This window comes from Arvicanthis niloticus, chromosome 1 (genome assembly GCF_011762505.2).
Source record: "Arvicanthis niloticus isolate mArvNil1 chromosome 1, mArvNil1.pat.X, whole genome shotgun sequence".
Lineage (NCBI taxonomy): Eukaryota > Metazoa > Chordata > Mammalia > Rodentia > Muridae > Arvicanthis > Arvicanthis niloticus.
The window spans coordinates 77,720,448-77,742,366 of record NC_047658.1 but is presented as its reverse complement, the minus strand read 5'-3'; the positions used below and the strand labels follow the sequence as shown (position 1 = coordinate 77,742,366).

At 41.0% G+C, this 21,919-nt stretch overlaps 1 protein-coding gene and 1 pseudogene across 2 annotated transcripts in view; both read left to right on the top strand.

Moving 5' to 3' along the window:
* Positions 1 to 21,919, top strand: part of Dennd5a (DENN domain containing 5A) — a 72,598-nt gene that overhangs the window by 19,919 nt on the left and 30,760 nt on the right. Inside the window, exons 2-5 of one of the 2 annotated variants that reach the window (XM_034495199.2) lie at positions 11,375 to 11,446; positions 12,143 to 12,252; positions 12,683 to 13,340; positions 19,393 to 19,580. In XM_034495199.2, the coding sequence (XP_034351090.1) occupies positions 11,375 to 11,446; positions 12,143 to 12,252; positions 12,683 to 13,340; positions 19,393 to 19,580 (1,028 nt within the window). The remainder of the gene's footprint in view (positions 1 to 11,374; positions 11,447 to 12,142; positions 12,253 to 12,682; positions 13,341 to 19,392; positions 19,581 to 21,919) is intronic. The other variant, XM_034495208.2, reaches the window with a different exon arrangement.
* Positions 6,986 to 7,603, top strand: LOC117703520 (large ribosomal subunit protein uL24 pseudogene; annotated as a pseudogene).

The following is a 21,919-nucleotide window of genomic DNA, read 5'->3' as shown; positions in this document are numbered from 1 at the left end:
TTCTGTTTTCATTTTAGCCATTGTTGCAATTAGGTACACTATTATTTGACTTTGTATGTAGTTTTGAAGGAACTTGATAATTACTATTACTAATTTTACTATTTTTGTTTTTAGATAGACTTAAATTTTTTCTTAAATATTTTCTGGAATTCTTGCTATGTTCTATGTGGGAGTCTGTGGTTTATAGTGCAGTTATCTTCCAATTCCTGCTTTCTGGTTCTAGTGACTTTCAAGGATCAAAAGCATTACATTGTGACGCTTACCATTTTTCTCTTTCTCTGTGTAGTGTTGTTACTTTGTATCTTTGTGATGATTGCAGGTAAGGAAGTTCTTCTAAAAGCCACATTATTTTACTTTTCGTGTTTGGATGGGTAATTCAGAGGGAATCCTTTAAAATCCCCTGCTATAACTATTCTGTTACTAGCTGGATTACTTTTTTGTTGTTGTTGGCTGTTTGGTATCCTACAGAGTGAAAGAATCATTTGCGGTTCACAGCTGGGCCTGAAACACAAGGCTTTCAAAAGACTAGCTCAGAGCTTTAAATGAACGTCTTGTGAAACAAGTGGTGGTTTGTGTTTTGATAGTACCAATTCATAAAATTTTAGTGGTTAGAAACTCTGCTTTATAATAATAATATTATAAAAGATGGTAAGAACAAAGACTTTTTTTTGTCATTGAGGGCACATTAACACTAAGTACTTTTGTTTGTTTGTTGTTGGATTTTTGTTTGTTTGTTTGTTTGTTTGTTTTTTGAGACAGGTTTTCTTTGGGTAGCCCTGGTTATCCTGGAACTCAGATCTGGAACAGAGATCTGCCAGCCTCTGTCAAGTGCTGGGATAAGAGGTACATGCTCCTGTGTACTGTAGGAAGAAGAGGCTTCTGGTTGGAAGGTGTGTGTGTGTTCTCTTGAGCCATGGTTTAAGTTCTTTTACATCTAGTGGGGGGCAGAGATAGGGCTTCAGTTCAGAGGAGTCAAGCCAAATTGACTACCTTGTGTTCTGCTTTGCTCTGTGTTCTGTGAAGTGGCTATGTGTTGCCACCTCCATACAATGGAGGTTTCTTTCTTGGGAAGCATTTTGGAACTCCTAGGGCCTTCCTGGCTTTTGTTTTTAGGACTACAAATTTGGAAGGGACTTACATACAGCAGTCCTTAGGGGAAAAGGAGCTAGTATTTGTTGGGTTCTTTATTTAATAGTACTCATTTATTCTAAAGGATGTAATTGAGAAAGAGCCAAAGTAATGCAACAAAGGCAGGATATAGGGAAGGCATAGAGGCTGCATCCCTTCCCCAGGAGTCTGTCTGCAGCCCACTTCTGTCTCTCTGGTGGCAGAGAGGTTTGTTTTCAGGTGTGTTGTTTTGCTTTGTTGTTGTCATGTTAGTTTATGATAAAGTGGCTAATGTGGCTGCTGTTGCCTTAAGAAAACTTGCATTATAGTTAGAATGTGTGTGACTTCTGCAGTTTCTTAGATTTGTTTTCAAGAACCTAAAAAGAAAAGAAAAAAAAACCTTTTATTCTGTTGAGTATTTTTTTTTAATATTTATACTAGATGGCACTAAATATGAAATCTCAAATAAGCACATTTGAAAGCAGGGTGGTGGCAGGTGCCTGTTCTTGCAGCATTTGGAAGGGGGAATCAGGATGATCAGAAGTTTAAGGTCATCTTTGGTGACATAGCAGGTTTGAGGCCACGCTGGGTGGAATGCATGAGACCACACCAAAAAAGCTCATTTGAAAAAAAGCAAATGAAATCCTAAACCGAAAAATCTATTTTTTCTCTATTGTCAGAATCAATTATGTATAATTTGGAAAGAATGAATTGGTACTGCAATCTCCAGACAACTTGCCAGAAACATTAAATTTTGCTATGAATGGATTGCAGTCTCTGACCCAGACATTACACCTTAGAATTCTAAAGTATTTGGGGATGAGTCAATGTTAGTAACCTCTACAGAATCAGTATTAACACACACACACACACACACACACACACACACACTTTCAAGACCAAGAACAAAGTAAGCTTGAAGTGTTAATCCCACCTGTTGAGAATAAGGTCACTGCTATAATTTTGAGCCAAATTTGAATGAAGCTTTAATTAAATACTGGCTAGGATGATGGGCTCTGGCTAGGACCATTCTGGGATTCCCAGGAAATAACCATGAGTCACATCTTGCAGAAGCTTAAAAAGGCAACTCCACAAGGCCACCATATCTACCATAGGGTCCAGTCAGGGGCAAGCATATATCCTGACATACTTCCTGTCTGCACACCTCCCATCTATATCTAATCTGGCAGTTGTACATGTGATCAAGCATATCCATTGCAGTTGGGTCAAACAGACTGTTTAGGATAGTGTAAACATGTGACTTGTCATTTTATGTAAACAGTAGTCTCCAACATTTCAGGGTATATCTGTCCTTGGGCAAGGAACTTGTAGGTTAGAGGTATTTTTGTTTCATGGATCTCTTAGGCACAGTAATTAAAACTTAAAATGTTTCATTCTAGAGGGATTCTGCCCTGGTCTGAAGAAAGGAGTGCTGTAGGAAGATGGCTTGGCTGGGTCCCTCTCATCTGATCATCCCTTTCATCCAATTACATTTCTGTATAGGTTTCCATTCAGCACTGGGCCTAAGCATAAAACCAGACATTTTATCCTGGGTTTTTGGGTACTCATTTCTAAAGGCTCTATATCATAGGAAATTTCTTTAGATATATTTGTTAATGCTTGCTGGCTAGAGAGATGGCTCAGCCATTAAGAGTTCATACTGCTTTTCAAAGATCTGATTTTGATTCCTGGTGCCTCTATCAGGTGGCTTGCAACCTTCCTATAACTCCAGCATCAGGGGATCTTACACTTTCTGCTGGATACTAATGGGCACCTGCACTCACATGTGTGTTACACATACACACACACACTAAGTTAGCTTTTGGTTTTTGGGACAGAGTTTTTAGCCCTGGCTATCCTGGAACTCACTCTCTAGACCAGGCTGGCCTCAAACTCAGAGATCTGCCTGCCTCTGTCTTCTGAGTAGAATTAAGGGCTGGAGAGATGGCTCAGAGGTTAAGAGTACTTGCTCTTACAGAAGATATAGGTTCATCTCTCAGCATCCACATGGTGGCTCACAACCACCTGTAATGCCAGTTCCAGGGGATCTAGCACACTCTTTTGGGATCTTTGAAGACTAGACACACAGATGGCACACATACCTATACAGGCAAAAATAAGTTAAAAACTTTGATTCCATTTTTCCTTATTAACTTTCCTGTTGAAGAGGACTGAATGCATGACCAGTTTAAGGATGAGTAAAGTAGTCTCACCTTCTTGTCTCTGTTAAAGTTAGAGCAGGATGCTTAAGCACGCCATCTTTAGTTCATTTTATTCTGCTTTAAAGTTTGTGTATGTAATTTTTTTTATTTGTTTTATTGTTTTTTTTTTTTTTTTTTTTTTTTTTTTTTTTTTTTTGAGACAGGGTTTCTCTGTATAGCCCTGGCGGCTGTCCTGGAACTCACTCTGTAGACCAGGCTGGCCTTGAACTCAGAAATCCGACTGCCTCTGACTCCCAAGTGCTGGGATTAAAGGCATGCGCCACCACTGCCCAGCAAGTGATTTTTTTTTCATATGGCATTTTGCCTGAGATAGCATATAAATCACAGTTGAAGAGACAAAACCACAGCTCTTTAAAATGTCTTCAAATACTGGAGGCTCCAGGTTCGCCTGGAGCTACATTCACTAGGGAACACTGACTGTCCCTCCGTTTCCTTTTATTTCTATATGCATATGTTAATTAGTATGACCATCTTAATTTTTATTTTAATTTTGTCTGTTTTTCCACCTATCCTCTTTAAGAATTGTAGCATTTGCCAGAGTCTGTGTTAAATGAGTCTGCCGTGGTTTGTTTCTTATGTGAGACAGGTAATAATGTTTCCTAGAGATGGTTTAATGTAGGTTTTGGCTTACTGATCCTTTAAAAATATGATGTAAGATCAGATTTTTGTGCTAGGCTAATCCCATCAGTCTTAGGTTGTTTGTTATTTTGATCCAGGTTTGCTGGATCAAAATCTTGAAGTGTCCTGCTTTAGGGACCACAATTTGATAGCTTGTCATATTACCTACTAAATGGAGCAAATTCTCCAACTGAGATGCTACCTCAGTAGATGTGTGTTCACTGTAGAATATTCACTTGTGCTAAAAGGACACAATGTGGTAGTTCTTGATATTCAAGCTTTAGCCTAGTAGGGCACATTTGTAATCTCAGCACTTAGGACAGCTGTTCTTGATTTGTGGGTCGTTATCCCTTTTGGGGTTGAACAACCCCTTCCACAGTGATAGCTTAAGACCATCAGAAAATACAGACATTTACATTACGATTCATAATAGTGGCAAGATTACAGTTATAAAGTAGCAATGAAATGATTTTATGGTTAGGGAGTCACCACAATATGAGGTGCTTGCTTCTGGGTGTTCTTGAGTGACCCCTGAGTACACAGTCAACTGGGGATGTAGACAGTTTTTTGACCCTGTCTCAAAAAAAGAAAATTGTTCAGGATATAAAGAAACAGAAAAGCATGACACATGATCCATTCTCAAAAGAGGAATCAACCACTAAAGAACAACCTTGAGTTGACCTAAGTATTGGGAGTAGAAAAGATTTTAAAGCAGCTTATAGTATAAGGTATACAGGTTCTCTTTCATAGGATCAGTTAGTTGGCCTCAATCTATGTCATTGCAAATTTACTTTAGTTTCATGTTGAGGGGCTATAAGGGAGTGGGGAAAGCTTCTGAAACTTGTAGCCCTTATTGTGTATGGTGTTTCTTTTTGTTTTCTTGGGACCCAGTCATGCTTTATAAAAGTACAGGTTGGCTTAAAACTTGTGACACTTCTGGTTCATTAGTGCTTATATCTGCCAGGCCATTTGCTGGCCCCTGAAATATGTAATGCTTTATGAATTTGCATGTTATCCTTGCATCCAGTCTTTTTCCTCCAGAGTGGATTGCTGTGTTACTGTTTTCAGGTTTGCTACTTTTGTCATCTCCAATCTGCTGTCAAGCCTGGTTAAACAATGGTGGTGTCTGGTCCTCTTTTGAGACCTCTTCATAATGACTATAAGCTGTTTTAAAATCTTTTCTATTCCTGATACTTAGTTTAACTCAAGGTTGTCCTCTATTAGTTAATTCTTCTTTTGAGAATGGGCTATGTATCATATTTTCCTCTTTCTTTATATCCTGAGCAATTTTTTTTTGAGACTTGGTCAGAAAACATTTATACATCCTAGCTAACCTAGAACTTGTTGTGTAGACCAGGCTGCTCTTGAACTTGCAGTGATTTTCCTGCCTCTGCCTCTGCCTCTGAAATGATGGGATTCCAGAAATACACTACTGTATTATGGACTTGGGACCCTAGGCAGTTAGTATAATATATTGACAGACTCTGGATTCTGTTACCTTCCTACAAAAGGCATTGATTGCTTTTGTGTTCATATTATTAACTTTCCCTAAATCTTGTTTCTTTTAGTTTGACTGCGTGGTGTCTGTTCAGGGATTGGCCAGGCATGTGGGCAGAATTTATACACAGGTTTTGGGTTCCCATTACCTAATTCTGTTTAGAATTTCTTGTCTCTCTAGCTGCTGTCAGTCTTCAAGTTTGCCCTCTGGTGAAGACTGTAAGGCTGGTATGAGTTTTATTAGAGCCATGGATGCCTTTTATGGCATAGTGGGACAGCTGGCTGGAAGCCAGAGACAAAAGGGAAACTTATGAGAGCCATTATCTTCTGTGAAACGTTAGTTCTTTTATCTATCTCTCTCTTTATCTATCTATCTATCTATTTATTTATTTTGGTTTTTCGAGACAGGGTTTCTCTGTGTAGCTCTGACTATCCTGGAACTCACTCTGTAGACCAGGCTAGCCTCGAATTCCCAAGTGCTGGGATTAAAGGCATGTGCCACCACCGCCCAGTGAAATGTTAGTTCTTACCTGGTCAGCTCTGCATGCTTTTCGTTCTCCAGTATTTTCCAGTACTTTCTTACTTTCTTCCTTCCTTTTTTAAAAGTTAAATTTTGTTGAGTTCATGGTTGATTGCAGGAAACCTGGTGTGTTGGTAGTAGCTATTCTGTCAAGACTTTAAGCAAAACCTCTAACTTCTGTCTTGTTTACCACTCTAGAGGAGATGGGACCTGCAGACTCATGCAATAGCCATCCTTATTCAGAACACCAGACAATGTATACTCCGGGTTAAGATGAGTCACAAAGTAAAGTATGTGGTTACAAGGACAGTCCATACATGGCTGACAATTGGCATTAGGCAAAAACATGTTTTTTCCATAGAGGTATATAAACAAATAACAATAGCCAGTTGTACTGAGGTAAACTCAGTCCTTCCTATTCACTAAACCTAGGAGGGGCATGGAAGCATAATCCAAGATCAATTTTGTGTTTTTGAAGAAACTGAGGTCACAAGATTCTTGTCTTGGTTTCTTGAAGTTTTCTCAGAATTCTCTTCATGGGAATCTATTCTTGGACCCAGTTCTGACACTATCTCTTCCCTCCCTTTTTCCCTCTACTCCCCTCTTTCCCTCTCTCCCTTCTTCTGTTCTCCCCTCTCCCTCTCCCTTTCTTTCTTCTTTCCTTCCTTCTCCCCCTGCCCCCTCCCCCCTTTTGTTTTTGGACCTGGTTCCATGTACTCCAGTCTGGTCTTTGGCTTACACTGTAGCTGAGGATGGCCTTGAAGTTCTGATCCTCCTGCCTCTGCCTCCCAAGTACTGGGTTATAAGCATGTGCTCCTCTATCTGGCTTCAATATAGGCTTCTAGAAAAAGGAAAATGGAAAGAAAAAGTGCTGGAGAGCACTGGCTCTGAGGTTGAGAGCACTGACTGCTCTTTCAGAGGATCTGGGTTCAATTCCTAGCACCCATATGGCAGTTCACAACTGTCTGTAACTTCAGTTCCAGGGGATCTGACACCCTCACACAGAAATATATGTAAACAAAGCACCAATGCACATAAAAAATAAAAAAGTTGCCTTTTGCGGACATCAGTGAATCACAGCTGCCAAAATGAAATTCAATCCCTTTGTGACTTCTGCCTGAAGCAAGAACCACAAACAGCATTTCATTGCACCTTCTCACATTCGGAGGAAGATCATGTCTTCCCCTCTTTCCAAAGAACTGAGACAGAAGTATAATGTTCTGTCTATGCCCATGTGAAAGGATGATGAAGCGCAGGCTGTTCGAGGACACTACAAAGGCCAGCAGATTGGCAAAGTGGTCCAAGTGTACAGGAAGAAATATGTCATCTACACTGAGCGAGTCCAGCGAGAGAAGTCTAAGGGCACAACTGTCCATGTGGGCATCCACCCCAGCAAGGTGGGTATCACCAGGCTGAAGCTGGACAAGGACCGCAAGAAGATCCTGGAGAGGAAAGCCAAGTCCTGACAAATAGGAAAGGAGAAGGGCAAATACAGGGAAGAAACAATTGAGAAGATGGAGGAATAAAGACATCTCACGCACGGCTTTTATTAAAGACTGCTTAAGTTAAAAAAAAAAATTAAAAAGTCATTTAAAAAATGGAAAAAAAAAAAAAAAAAAGGAAAGAAGAAAGCAGTCCCAGTTTAATTTGAGTCACACCCTCACAGAGAGCAGTTATGTAGTGGTGCATGTGGCTAGCTAGTATGGCCACTGAAGTTGTTGTGGTGGCATGTTTCCTTCCCAGAATAAGAAAATATTTGGAACTGTGATTCTTAGCTTTTTTGAGTTCTAGAACTTGGAATCTGATAGAAATTGTGGTTCCTTTCTCGGAAAAAACCACTTATGTTTTCATTAAAAATTCATAAAATCACCCCCCCCTTTAGAGTTATTTAAATAAAGCAGATACCAACAGATTAATAGAGGTACAAATACTAGCTTGTGTTTTGGCTTGGCCAAAGCAGAAAAATTATATAACCTATTAGATGTTTAGTTAGGGTTCCCCAAATGTACTTTTGTAGAGACAAATTCACAGAGATAGAGCACCCAACATTTAAGTTGCTCTTAGAAATGGGAGTTAGGGTTAGTGGTGGTGCATGACTTTAATCCCAGTACTCAGGAGGCAGGGACAGCTGGATCTCTGAGTTCAAGGCCACCCTGGTCTACAGAATGAGTTCCAGGACAGCCAGGGACACACAAAAAAAACAATTTTAAAAAAAAAAAAAAAAAAAAAAAAATCCGAAAAGGGGGAGGGGATTTAATTTTTTATATCTGTTGCTATTATAGGTTTGTTTGTTTGTTTGTTAGGGTTTTTTTTTTTTTTTTTTTTTGTAATGTGTGAGTTTTCTAGTGATCTACATGGTGGAGGGACTAAATGCCTCTGTATACAAGTTTCAGGCAGTGATCTATGTAGGTGTTTCTGTTACTTTTTACTGCTGCTTTTAAAATTCAGCTTTTCTTTAAAAATGCAGCAATCTTTTATAAACAATAAAGGATTGAATCATATAAACTAAATGACCTCAGGTTTGTTAATTCCTTTATTTGACATTAAAATATATTCATTTTTATAAAATATATAAAAGGTTTGTTTTATATAAAATATAAAAATTTGTATAAAATATTAAAATTATGTTTTAAGATGTTTTGTCTGTGTATATGTATGTGTACCATGTGTATGTCTGATGCTTGTGGATGCCAGAGGTGTTAGGCCCCCTGGAACAGGAGTTATAGATGGCTGTGAACTGCCATGGAGGTGTGGGAGCCAAAGCAGTCAGTGTCCTTAGCCTCTGAGCCATCTCTCCAGACAGGCCCTGGCTCCACTCTTTACCATCTGGCTGCTGTTGTTTCCCCTAGTCTGTCCTTTATTCCATTGTCGGAGTGCTCATCTTGTTTTAGGGACACCTTGTTGCCATCTTAGGAGAGCTTCTGACTCCACAAGCATTTAGTTTGGACAGTGGTAGCCTCTCTGACCCCTGTGTATGTTCAGATATTTTGTGATTTTTACTCAGGGGAATTTCTAGGTAAGCTAAGAAGAAATGAGCAAACTTAGCAAGTTTTAGAAGCTTAGAAAGATAAAATAGTTATCTCTTCTTACAATTGAAGGTGGGTTAAAAATACCTTCTGAGATTTTTGACTGCAAACAGGATCATTGTGTCAGCTGCTTGCTGCTAGCTTACTTTATGCAGTAGGTTCAGGCCTGCCATGGGTGGATCTCTGCAGGTACTGTGGAGAACACTGAGACTGCTCTGTGTAAGCCACAGGCCTTTGTTGTAGCAGCTACCAGCTGCCTGCTGATTGTGCTAGTCTTCCTTAGTGAAGACTATTCTGAGATATGCAATATTCTAAGCATATTCTGAGAGATGAAATGCACTCAAAAAGAAAGTTTCAGCCAGGCAGTGGTGGGCGCACACCTTTAATCCCAGCACTTGGGAGGCAGAGGCAGGCAGATTTCTGAGTTTGAGGCCAGCCTGGTCTGCAAAGTAAGTTCCAGGACAGCCAGGGCTACACAGAGAAACCCTGTCTCAAGAAACCAAAGAGAAAAAAAGAAAAGAAAAGAGAAGAGAAGAGAAGAAAAGAAAGTTTCAAAGAATCTATTGGGCAGAAGGAATATGGAAGACTGAAACTGAAAGTGTGGTTGGTACTCACTTTAGGTTTTTTTTTTTTTTTTTTTTTTTTTTTTTTTTTTTTGGTTTTTTCAAGACAGGGTTTCTCTGTGTAGCCCTGGCTGTCCTGGACTCACTCTGTAGACCAGGCTGGCCTTGAACTCAGAAATCCACCTGCCTCTGCCTCCCAAGTGCTGGGATTAAAGGCATGCGCCACCACTGCCCGGCCTCACTTTACTTTAGAAGGAAAGTTGTGTTTTGACAGAAGTTGAAAATTATGAAGAAATGGGCTGCTGCTTCTGAGCTTAGGCAAAAACTCAGAGTGGATGAAAAAGATTTTTTTTTAGATTAATTTTTCTATTGGATATTTTATTTACATTTCAGATCTTATTCCCTTTCCCCGTTTCCCCCTACCCAGAAACCCCCCATTCCATCCCCACTCCTCCTGCTTCTATGAGGATGTACCCCTGCCCACCCACCCACTCCCTCCTCCCCATCTTTGAATTCCCCCACACTGAGGCATCCAGCCTTCACGGGACCAAGGACTTCTTCTCCCACCCTAATTAGAAAGCAATATATCTAACTCCCCAGTCCCTTCCAGGGTCTCATCTCCTATAGCCTGGGCTAGCCTCAAATTCCATGTAGGCAAGATGACCTTATACTTAAAAATTTTTAAATTTATTTTTATGTATGTATATGTGTGTGCCTGTTTGTCTCTATGTGCACTGTATGCTTTTGTAGTGCCCATAGAGGCTGGAAGTGGGTATCAAATCTCCTGGAACTGGATTAGAAGTGGTTGTGAGCTTCTGGGAACTGAACCCCTGTCCATTGGAAGAGTAGCTCATGTTCTTAACTGTTGAGCCATCTCTGTAGTCCTGACCTTCTGACCTTTTGCCTTCACTTTCAGAGTATTGGACTAATAGATGTGCACAGATCTGCACCATCATAACTGGTGCTTTGAACATGCTAGGCAAACCCTGTCAGCTGAGCTACATCTCCAGCTCTGAGAAAGAACCAGTGAAATGCCTGTGGATGACTTGTGGGAGGAGCTTAGGTCTATGCCATTCCATAATGATGAACAATGCATCCCTCTTAATATTGCTGGCCTCCAATGGGTGTGATGATGCATACTTTTTTAATCTAATTAGAACACTTGAGAGGCAGAGGCAGGCAAATCTTTGTGAGTTTGAAGATAGCCTGGTCTACATAGTGAGTTCCAAGACAGCCAGGGCTATGTAGAGAGACCCTGTCTTAGAAAAGAAAAGAAAAGAAAAGAGAAGAGAAGAGAAGAGACGAGAAGAGAAAAGAGGAGAAGAGAAAAGAAAAGGGAAAAAGGCAAAAAGGGAAAAAAGGAAAGAGGGGAAAAGGGGAAAAAGGGAAAGGGAAAAGGAAAGGAAAAGAAACCAAAGAATATATAATATATTTTCGGTCCCCTGAGTTCTAAATTACAGTTAGGATAGAATTCTGTTAGCTAGTATGCATAGACAAGCCCCTGTGTGGTGTGCCACCTCAGTCTCCTGAGCTCTGAGATAACAAGTAATGGCCATCACACTCAACTGTGCAGTCATTCTATTTTGGAATAGAAAATATGAAAGAATATTATGTAAAATAAGGGTAAGTATTTTGTGAGATTTTTGTTTTAGGTTATATATATTCACACACACACATATATATATGTATATATACATACACGCGTACATATATGTGTTTATTGCTTTGTGACATAAAATGTATTTTGTGCTGGAGTCATGGTCAAAAAGTTCGAATAACACTGCTTTATTGTAATACTCTGTTATTTTATTTACCATATAGCATTATGCCAGTACATTCAGGCTTCTAAAGCCAGGGATGGTGCCAGCCCTTTCATTTCAAGTACGACTGAAGGTAAAAACAAAACCATCAGTGCACCCAGAGCTTTCTGGTTCTCAATCTCTCCAGTGGCATTTTTATTCTTTGGCCTTTTAACCGTCTTGTGCCTTTTGAGCAGTAGATTTCTCAGGTTTGCGTCTCTCTAGATGGCAGCTTTTTTGACTCCTTCCTCCTCACTTTAATATTATTACTTCAGCACATGCAAGTGTTTTTATGAGGAGGCAGGGAGAAACTAAGTTCTAATAAAACAATCCATTAGCTAGGATCCCCGAAGTCTTCTTGATGTCTCTGTATTTTTATTATCACAGAACTACATAGCACACTCTTAAAGTGTTTCCAGTTGATTTTAGGCAAATTAAATGTGGCTTTGGGGGTGGGGGATGGGCAATCCTCTTTCATTTCTTGTACTTTCTTTGTCTTTTACAAGAAAATTAACCATTTAATATAACCATTGGGCTTATAGCAGTGATTTCATTGTGAAGGTAGTAGTGTCCACTATTAACTGCGCTACACTTTTTCAGCTTCTTATTGACATAGTAACTTTTGATGCCTTTTCTACTTAGGTGGCTGGCATACTAACCCCTTGCCTTCATTTCTGTTCCTTGCTGGACTGCCCACTTTGTGTTCATGATCCTGTGATTTAAGGGGACTTTGTGGAGATGATTTGTTTCATTTGTTTTTGTTTTTTGTTTTTTTGTTTTTTTTAAACAGGAGAAAATTTTGAGCAGACGCCATTGAGACGAACATTCAAGTCTAAGGTCCTTGCCCGATACCCTGAGAATGTAGACTGGAATCCCTTTGACCAGGATGCAGTGGGAATGGTTAGTATTTGTTAGCTGTGGAATTAGTGCAGAGTAATTTATAGAAAGGTTTTGAATCCTGGGTGTGGTAGCAGTACTTATTCTGTTTGATTTTTGGGATACTGTGGTTTACATTCCGGGCTTATTGATGCTGGCCAATACATCATTGAGGTATAACCCCAACACCAGTAGTTCTTGAAGAAAGGATTATAGTACACATTGCCTATGATTCTGTATTTGATCAACGTATCAAATATATTGAAAAATCATGCTTCTGTTGTGTCAGACAAATATATAGTAATGTGTCAGTGTGTGTATTGTATTAGTGTGGGAGAGCTTTAGGGAGGGTAGACAGATGTCCAACATGGAAGATTGATTGTAGCTAGCTGATTTGGGTTCTGGAGAGGACAAGGAATGCTCTCACTACTTGTTTTCCTATTGTCTTTTGCAGCTGTGCATGCCCAAAGGGCTGGCATTCAAGACCCAGGCTGATCCCAGGGAGCCACAGTTCCATGCCTTTATTATCACAAGAGAGGATGGCTCTCGGACATTTGGGTTTGCCCTTACCTTTTATGAAGAAGTGACCAGCAAGCAGATCTGCAGTGCAATGCAGACCCTCTACCACATGCACAACGCTGAGTATGATGTCCTTCATGCTCCTCTTGCTGATGGTGGAGACCAGAGTGGCATTGAAGATGGTGAAGGCATTCCTGGGACCAAGCTGCAGCGCTTCAACTCCTATGACATTAGCAGGGACACACTTTATGTCTCTAAATGCATCTGTCTCATTACACCCATGTCTTTCATGAAGGCATGTCGGAGTGTGCTGCAGCAGCTCCACCAGGCAGTCACATCACCTCAGCCCCCTCCTCTGCCCCTTGAGAGCTACATATACAACGTACTCTACGAGGTGCCACTTCCACCTCCTGGCCGCTCCCTGAAGTTTTCTGGAGTCTATGGGCCAATAATCTGCCAGAGACCAAGTACCAATGAGCTTCCTCTATTTGATTTTCCCGTCAAAGAGGTCTTTGAACTGCTTGGGGTGGAGAATGTGTTTCAACTTTTTACTTGTGCCCTTCTGGAGTTTCAAATACTGCTCTACTCACAACGTAAGTCAGTGTTGACTACAACTCTCCACCCATATGGGGTCCCTGCTTTCTATAGTCACATATAATGGTTCTGAATATAAAAGTCAAGGGCTATTACAGTCTTTTGCAGGTGGATGGAGAATGGTTTGATCCTGAGAAGCTAGCATTTCTGGTTGGCTATCATCATGGCCTTTTGGTAGAAACTTTTTAGTTTTGGAGGGAATACTCCTGATTGACACTGAGAAAGGTTATGTGTAGTGGCCTCCAGCAGTGGTGATCCATCAGTTCTGTTCTATATTCTCCTTTGGCTTGACAGTAAAATCAAGGATAACCCTTTTATACTGAGATGAATTGTTGCTTCTTTCTGTTGTTATCAGAATTGTTCCTATAAATGAGAGTTGAATGTGAATAGCAGGTTTAGAAAGAACACTAAGGTAGGTGAGAACAAACAGTTGTTTACTCTGCGAGTCACACCAGTATCATAAGATCCAGTACATAGTGCACAATGTGCCAGGCATTATTTCAAGGGTGGTAGATAAAAGTGATGGACAAAGGAAAAAAAAATCTTAGTGGAATTTGTATTTCAATGAGAGAAAAGGAGTTAGTAAATAAGTAAAATATGCAGATGGAAGATAGTTCAAGACTTTGGAGAAAGGTAAGATAGAAGGATGATATTTGGGGGAAAAAGTTTTGGTTGTTTTAAAAGAAAGGATTTATTTATTTATTTATTTATTTATTTATTTATTGGTTTTTTGAGACAGGGTTTCTCTGTGTAGCCCTGGCTGTCCTGGAATTCACTCTGTAGACCAGGCTGGCCTCGAACTCAGAAATCCACCTGCCTCCGCCTCCCAAGTGCTGAGATAAAAGGTGTGCGCCACCACTGCCCGTTGAAAAGATTTATTTTTATTATTTTAAGTTTGTATGTGTGTGTGTGTTTGCATGTGGGTGTGTGCACATGAGTACAGGTGCCTGCAGAACCTGATGTGGATGCTGGAAACTGAAGTTGGAGCCTCTGGGAGAGCAGCTAAGTGCTTTTAACCACTGAGCTGTCTGTCATTTCAGCCCAAATTCCAGTTTTCAATAGAATGGTTTATTTTATTTATGAATTTGTTTATTTATTTATTTATTTGGGTTTTCAAGACAAGGTTTTTCTGTGTAGCCTTGGTCATCCTGGAACTCCCTCTGTAGACCAGGATGGCCTTGAATTTACAAAGGTCTGCCTGCCTCTGCTTCCTGAGTGCTGGGTTTCAAGGCGTATGCTACCACCACCCAGAAATAGAATAATTTTTAAAACAGTTTATTTTTATTTTGGATTACAAATAGGATCTTTTACCCCCACAAAGATTTATTTTGTTTTTAAATATGTATATGTTTGTGTGGGTGTGTATACATGTGCTCAAGTGCTCATGAAAGCCAGAGGCTTCAGGGATTTTTGAGCTGGTGTGAGGCACTTGTAAGCATCTGACATGGATGCTGGAAACGAACACAGGTCCTGTGGAAGAGCAATATGTGCTCTTAACTGCTGAGCCATCCTTCTCCCCTCTAGGTGATTGTTTTTTAAAAGTAGGTTAGGTCTCTTTGAATAACTTGTATATATCTGTAGTTAAAATATTCCAGGTTGGGCTTATGGTAGTTCAGTAATTAAAAGCACTTGCCCACATAAATCTGGCAGTCTAAGTTTGATTCCTGAAACCTATATAAAAGTTGAAGAGAACAAACTTTCCAGAGCTATCTTCTCACCTTCTCATGTATGCAGTGGCATGCACACCCACCCCCTAGTACCCTCCCCCACACCCATTAGTTGACAGTTTCTCAGCCTTTGTCTTTTATGATTTGACAGTTAAAAGATACTCGGTGTGTGTGTGTGTGTGTGTGTGTGTGTGTGTGTGTGTATGTGTGTTTTGTATATTTTTAGGATTCAGTTGCCCTAGAGTTGGTTAATGGACAAAGACATTTTCCCTGCACAGTGGTAAGGTTTTTCCTATTCATTTTCTCACTGAGGCATTCTGAGTGCTAGATCAGTGACTGGTATATAAGAGTAGCTAATAAATACTTATTAAATGAATAGGTACTAGTTACCTTTATTTTAAACTTATATATATGGTGTGTGGGAGTATTACTGTACTCTACATGCATACAGGGGTCTGTGGGTTCAGAAGAGGATGTCGGGTCTCTTGGAACTATGGCTATAGGCAGCTGTGAGCCTCCTAGTGTGGGTGCTAGTAAATGAACCTGGGTCCTCTAGAAGAGTAGTTAGTGCTTTTAGCCACTGAGCCATTATTCCAGCCCTTAGTAACATTTTGGTTGTTTTATTTTTATGTATTTATTTTTTGAGACATGATGTCTCTGTGTATCTCTGGCTGACCTGGAATTTGCTCTGTAGACCAGAGCTGCCCTTAAATGCCTGTCTCTCCTCCACCACCATTAAAGGTGTGGGCCACTTGGCACCATAAATAAATTTTAAACAAAATATTCTAGCTATCATTTTTTAAACTTTTAAAAATTTCTTTAAGAATTATTTATTTTATGTATATGAGTAAACTGTATCTGTCCTTAGATACACTAGAAGAGGGAATCGCATCCCATTAAAGATGGTTGTGAGCCACCATGGGGTTGTTGGGAATGGGTTCTGCTGCTCAGAACCTCTGGAAGAGCAGTCAGTGCTCTTAACCACTGAGCCATCTCTCCAGTCTCCCTCCCTCCCCCCCCCTTTAAGATTTATTTATTTATTTATTTATTTATGCATGTGAGTACTCATTTGCATGGATGCCTGCTTGCCGGAAGAGGGCATCAGATCCTATTATAGATAGTTATAAACTACCCTGTTGTTGTTGGGAATTGAACTCAGGACCTCTGGAATTGCAGCTAGTGTTCTTAACTACTTAGCCATCTCTCTAGCCCTCTGGTCACTCTATCAAGAGTCTAGTTAGTGAGGTACTGTAATTGTCCATCTGAGAGAAGATGAGGGAAAGCTGGAGCTAAGGAGGTATATAGTTATCTGCTACGATGTGGTTGGGGTTTGGGACCTAGTTTGAAGATGAAGTAATGGAGACTTTTGGCTGTGTTCAGAATGTTTACACACACACACACACACACATACACATATGTGGGTGCCCATGGAGGCCAGAAGAGGGCATTGGATCCTCTGGAGCTGAAGTTACAGGTAGTGTGAACCTCCTGATGTGGGTGCTGGAAATCGAGCTTATGTCCCCTGGAAGAGCTGTATTTGCTCTTATCTACTGAGCCACCCCCCCCCCCCACACCTGTTTATTTGTTTGTTTTGAGTCAGGATTTCAATCTGTAGCTCTGGCTGACCTAGAGCTGCATGAGTCTACTCGGTCTTCCTCTCTATGCTTCCCTCCTGCTGTGAGTACAGGCATGATCCATCACAACTTGCAGAACAATTATGAATTGAAGAGCATATACCTATCTAAAATAAACAGCCACTAATTCCAGTTGATTTCTTGAGGGGCTACTGGCCTGATGTTAGTAAATCTTCCAGTTTTTCATAAGAACCCAGACTTTCTTAGATAAAATTTTTGGACATTAAATGATGGCAACAATGTTGTGAAACACTATAGGCCAAACAAAAAAGCATCTGTTGATGAGTGGTTTCTGAGGCTTCCTTTTGTTACCTTCTGAGTAAAAATATAGTCTTGTTCTATGTAATAACTTTCTGGTCAGTGACTGACTGTTCATGCGGTCTAGTGGTGGTTCCATAAGATTATGTCACCAAGTCATAGCGTCTTAGTTTGTGTATATATACTCTGTAGTGTGTCCTTGTGTCCTGTAGCACAAGGACAGAATTGTGATGCTTTTTTTTTTTTTTTAGAACAAGTTGCAAAAACATGCTCATTTTTTCGAATTCTAGTGAGCTTTAAACAGTCTCCTTTTCTTTTCTTAGAAGTAATTGTCCATTACAGCGTGCAGAAGAACTGCATGAACACTTAGCCAGTTGCTTGGAGCTCAAGTGTTGATAGGCAAGTGTTATGGAATACTATGGCAAAGGAGATGCTGATGTTATCGTTAGTGCTAGTGTACAGAAGAGGATTTGTGTGTTTGACTCCTGGAGGTTAGCATTCTAGTGTGGGTATTACAGATTGCTGGATCCCTGAAGCATTGTTCAGCCATCCTTCAAGGTAGAAGGCTGCTTTAAAAAACAAACAAGCAGGCCGGGCAGTGGTGGCACACTAATCCCAGCACTTGGGAGGCAGAGGCAGGTGGATTTCTGAGTTTGAAGACAGCCTGGTCTACAGAGTGAATTCCAGGACAGCCAGGGCTACACAGAGAAACCCTGTCTCAAAAAACCAAAAGACCAAACCAAAACAAAACCAAAAAAAAAAAAAAAAAAAAAAAAAAAAAACCAAACAAGCAAACAACACAACAAAACATTTAAAAGGTAGAGGAAGAAAACTCACAACTTATATAGACCAGAAGGATGTAAAGCTCACAATTTATCTGTTAAAACAGACCACACAAATGGAAAGAAGATAGCCATGAAAATGGGGATTGTATTATTCTCAGTCTTATTTTTAAAGAATATAATAGTTTCTTTTTTCTTTTTTTTTTCTGCATCTGCTTTACTCACTTTGGAGAGGAGAAGGAGGGGGAGGTTCTTTTGTTGTGGTTAATAAGCCTCTGCTTGCCTCCATCCCTCTCTCACTCCTTCTCTCCATTGCTCCCTCCCATACACCCAGTCTCAAAAGGGTGTGTGGAATATGTATTCAGAATGTGTTTAAACGCCATTATTGGGAAGAGAAGGGATGAGCCATCTGGAGTTAGCCCAGACCTATAGATCAGGCCCAGCACCTCTTCACCAGTGGCAAGCCTGGGCTGCTATATTTTGTATATTTTTGAGGTTCCTATAGCTCCCTTGTCATATTGATACAATTTTAGGGTGGCTTACAGATCAGAGGAGAGTATTAGCTTCTTTATTATAAAAGATATGTTTGGGCTAGAGAGATGGCTCAGTGGTTAAGAGCACTGACTGCACTTCCAGAGGTCCTGAGTTCAAATCCCAGCAACCACATGATGGCTCACAACCATCAGTAATGGAGTCTGATGCCCTCTTCTGGTGTGTCTGAAGACAGCTACAGTATACTCATATATAATAAATAAATAAATCTTTAAAAAAAAAAAAGATATGTTTAAGACCAGCCGAGTAGGACTGCACAGTGCAGGTATCCCCATGCTGGCTTCTTTAGATGAGCGTCACTCCAGCATCTCAGTGTGTATACTGGCCCAGAAGCTCTTTGAATCTATTTTTTATTTTTATTTATTTATTTTTTATTACTATATAATAAAAAATATTGAGTGATGAACTCTTTGCTCTTTGGTGATTAAGTTTCTAGCATCTGTCCCTTCTGCCCTGAGATCAGAGCTGGAGTAAAGATGCCAGCCTCTACTCCTGCCTTTCTGGTGATTAGAACTCACCTTGGAGTGAATTAGGGAGGCCTCTACCCCACCCCTCGGCCACCACTCATCTCAGTATCCAAAAATTTTCAGGGTTCTTAGGAGCTGTATGCCAGGAACTTGGGAAGAAGACCAAATATATATTTCTCACACAAATAGCAAATTGATTGTAGGTCACACTTTCCTTTGATTAGCTAGGAGCAAGAGGCAGAGTCTCATAGGCTAGCTTTAAGCTCATGGCAATCTTTTCGTCAGTGTCAGTGCTGGGATTGTAGTCATGAACCACCATGCCCAACTAAACTCAAAAAGTTGTGTTGTGTGCAGAAGTGTCGGAGTGGTAAGTGATCTTGTTTTGCTGTCTGGAGAACCAAAAATCCTAGCCACCCCAAATATGCTTAACATATTCTTGAATAGTGGCTAGAGAAAGGTACCATTTATTCTTTCTGTTGTATTTCTATATATTATATTTTATTACTAGTTAGACCTGTGTATTTGATAAGAGTCTACTGGGGGTCTGAGTCTGTGACCTTCAATAGGGAGTCATAGTGGTCCTTGGGTTAGTTGAATTGTATTGACACTTTGAGCTTTCTTTCTGAGAAGCAAGTGTCTCAGTTGACTGAGTGTGCTTATTTTGTTGTTTTTTTCCCCCCCTCTGACCTAGATTACCAGAGACTGATGACCGTGGCGGAGACAATTACAGCTCTGATGTTTCCTTTCCAATGGCAGCATGTCTATGTCCCTATCCTCCCAGCCTCTCTCCTGCATTTCTTAGATGCTCCTGTTCCATACCTGATGGGCTTGCATTCCAATGGCTTGGATGACCGCTCAAAGTTGGAGCTGCCTCAGGAGGTGAGAAGAGAAGCCAAGTGCTGTGCCACTGCCAATCTTATCATGGGGAGAGGAAGGTTCTGGGAGAAGCCATGGTGTCACCAAGGGCCTTTTTGTGGATCCTCTGCTCTGTCACTTCCCCCATTGTTAGCACAGCCTTTGCACCTAAGTTTCTGGCCTACCGGCCTGGGAAGAAATGAACAGTGGGATGCAGAGCACTGGCATCCTTCAGAAGCAGGTCTTTGTAGGGGCTTAGAGCCCCGTTCACCCAGGCTTGCCCTCAGAAGGCCACACAATTTTGAGGGCAGTTGCCTAGCTGGGTATTTTCTACCCTGATTTATAGCAGACAACCTCTGTGGGGATAAAAAGCTGCAGGTCAGTTTTTTTTAAAGAGTAAACCATTACACAAGATGAAGTAAGAATCATGGTATCCTTGAAACATACTTTTATGTTTTTTCTCAAGAATACATGTTCATAGTTTTATAAAGTGAACAATAAAGGAAGGATTAGCTCACATTTTATTACTCAGGTAATTTAGCATTTTAGTTGACATCTTTGGGCTATAAGGGATCTTTAAACTCAGCTGTTGGAGGCGGGTGTTAAGGCAGGATGAAGGACCTTGATGTGGTTCTGTGCCAAGTAGCATCAGGATACTGAGGTGGTAAGCTTGGAGTATAAAGAGACTTTCTGTAGAAGAGTGTTCATTTCTTAGACCCTCACATTAGAATGCATCAGTTGCAGCCGTATCTTTGGCCATCAGAAATCTGTAAAAAGGCCCTTTGTTCTTTTTAACACCAACACATGATCTCAGCTGGCCTTGAGCAAATGAGAGGCAGAGCTGGTCTTGTGAGGCATCTTTTGTTTTAGCTTCTCTTTGGGGTTTCATTGTCTGAAGACAGCCATGTCAGAAAGTAAGCTTGAGAGTATTGGAGTGAGGAAGGGGCTGTCACTTTCTGCATGTCCCTTTCTTTTCTTTCCATCTGGCTTCTTTCAGGACACTCTCAGTAGCCTTCCCCCAGGATCCTGTGTGCTGAGGTCCCCTTGGTGATGGACTCAAAGATGCATTGAGGGAGAACTGACTGATTGGGCTTGGGAATTAAGGTTGGCAAAGGACTCTGTGGCCCTTGGAAGGAAGTGTTCAGGAGAGTTTTGGGGATTTGGAGGATTCATGAGGACTACCGTAGACAGTATAGCTCTCTTACCATGGTCCCTTCCAGCCTGGCAGAGGTGAGCAGAGAACTGATTGTTTGGCTTCAGTGTCTTTGCCAGGTTTTGCATCTTCACAAAGCCCTTCACAAAGTAAGTCACACAGGTACCACTGGGCCTTTTCTCAGTTATAGGAAGGGACGCTTGAGGGTTTGGTCATAGGTTTATAAATGGCTTCAGCTTACCAGCTTGTGCTAAGAGGAAACAGCATGAGACTGTTTTATGAGCTTAGAAGTTAAATGGCCTCCTTTTTCATTTTGTCCTCTTACCCACCTCCCGTTTCAGCCCCGTTTTACAGAGTGACTAGTGAAGAGAGCTAGAGGTTCCTGTGTATCTTAGCCTCCTCTGTGTGCTTGAGCTGCTTTCCTCAGCCACTTCTCATCAAGGGTATCCACATATGTGGACACAGAACCTGAGGTTGATAAGATTCTGTAAAGATGGGATGGAGAGGTAGCTCAGTGGAAGAGCACTGGCTATTCTTCCAGAGGACCTCGCTTCCGTTCCCAGCACCCACATAGTGGCACTAGTTCAGGGGATCTGATGCCCTCTTCTGACTTCCACAGGTACCAAGTACACTTACGGTGCCCAGACATGCATACATGCAGCTGTATGGGAAGTGGGGGCAATAAAGAAAGCATCACACTAGCCATCCATGATTAGAGGAAGGTTTTATTGTGAATAAGAGAGAAAATATCCAGAGGCTTGTGGAAAAGTCCAGATTAGAGAGAAAAAAGGAACAGATTAGACATGATCAGGGCTAGGGAAGTTGGGGTGAGAGGGTGGTAGCAGAAAATACTGAGTTCTAAGGAGGATGAGTAGCTACAGGATGTCTCAGGGTTTGGTGTGGTGGTGAGAAAGACCAGAAGGGTAGCGAAGGGCCTTGGAATATGATAGGTACTTGTGAGTGAGGTCTGAGGAGCCTGCAGGCTAGTGTGGACTGTAATGTGCTGATAACCACAGGTATATGTCAATGGAGCCTCCTGTCCCATTTGCCAGAAGCAAGGGAAATAACTCCTTTGGCTGATTGGGAGCCTGTTTTATATGTTCCTGAGGAATGCTGGCTTTTATCTAACCACCAGAAATCCTCCTATAGGACCTTGAATTGGGCCAAGACTGGAGAGTGCACTGCCTGAGACAGGCAAAGCAGCCATACA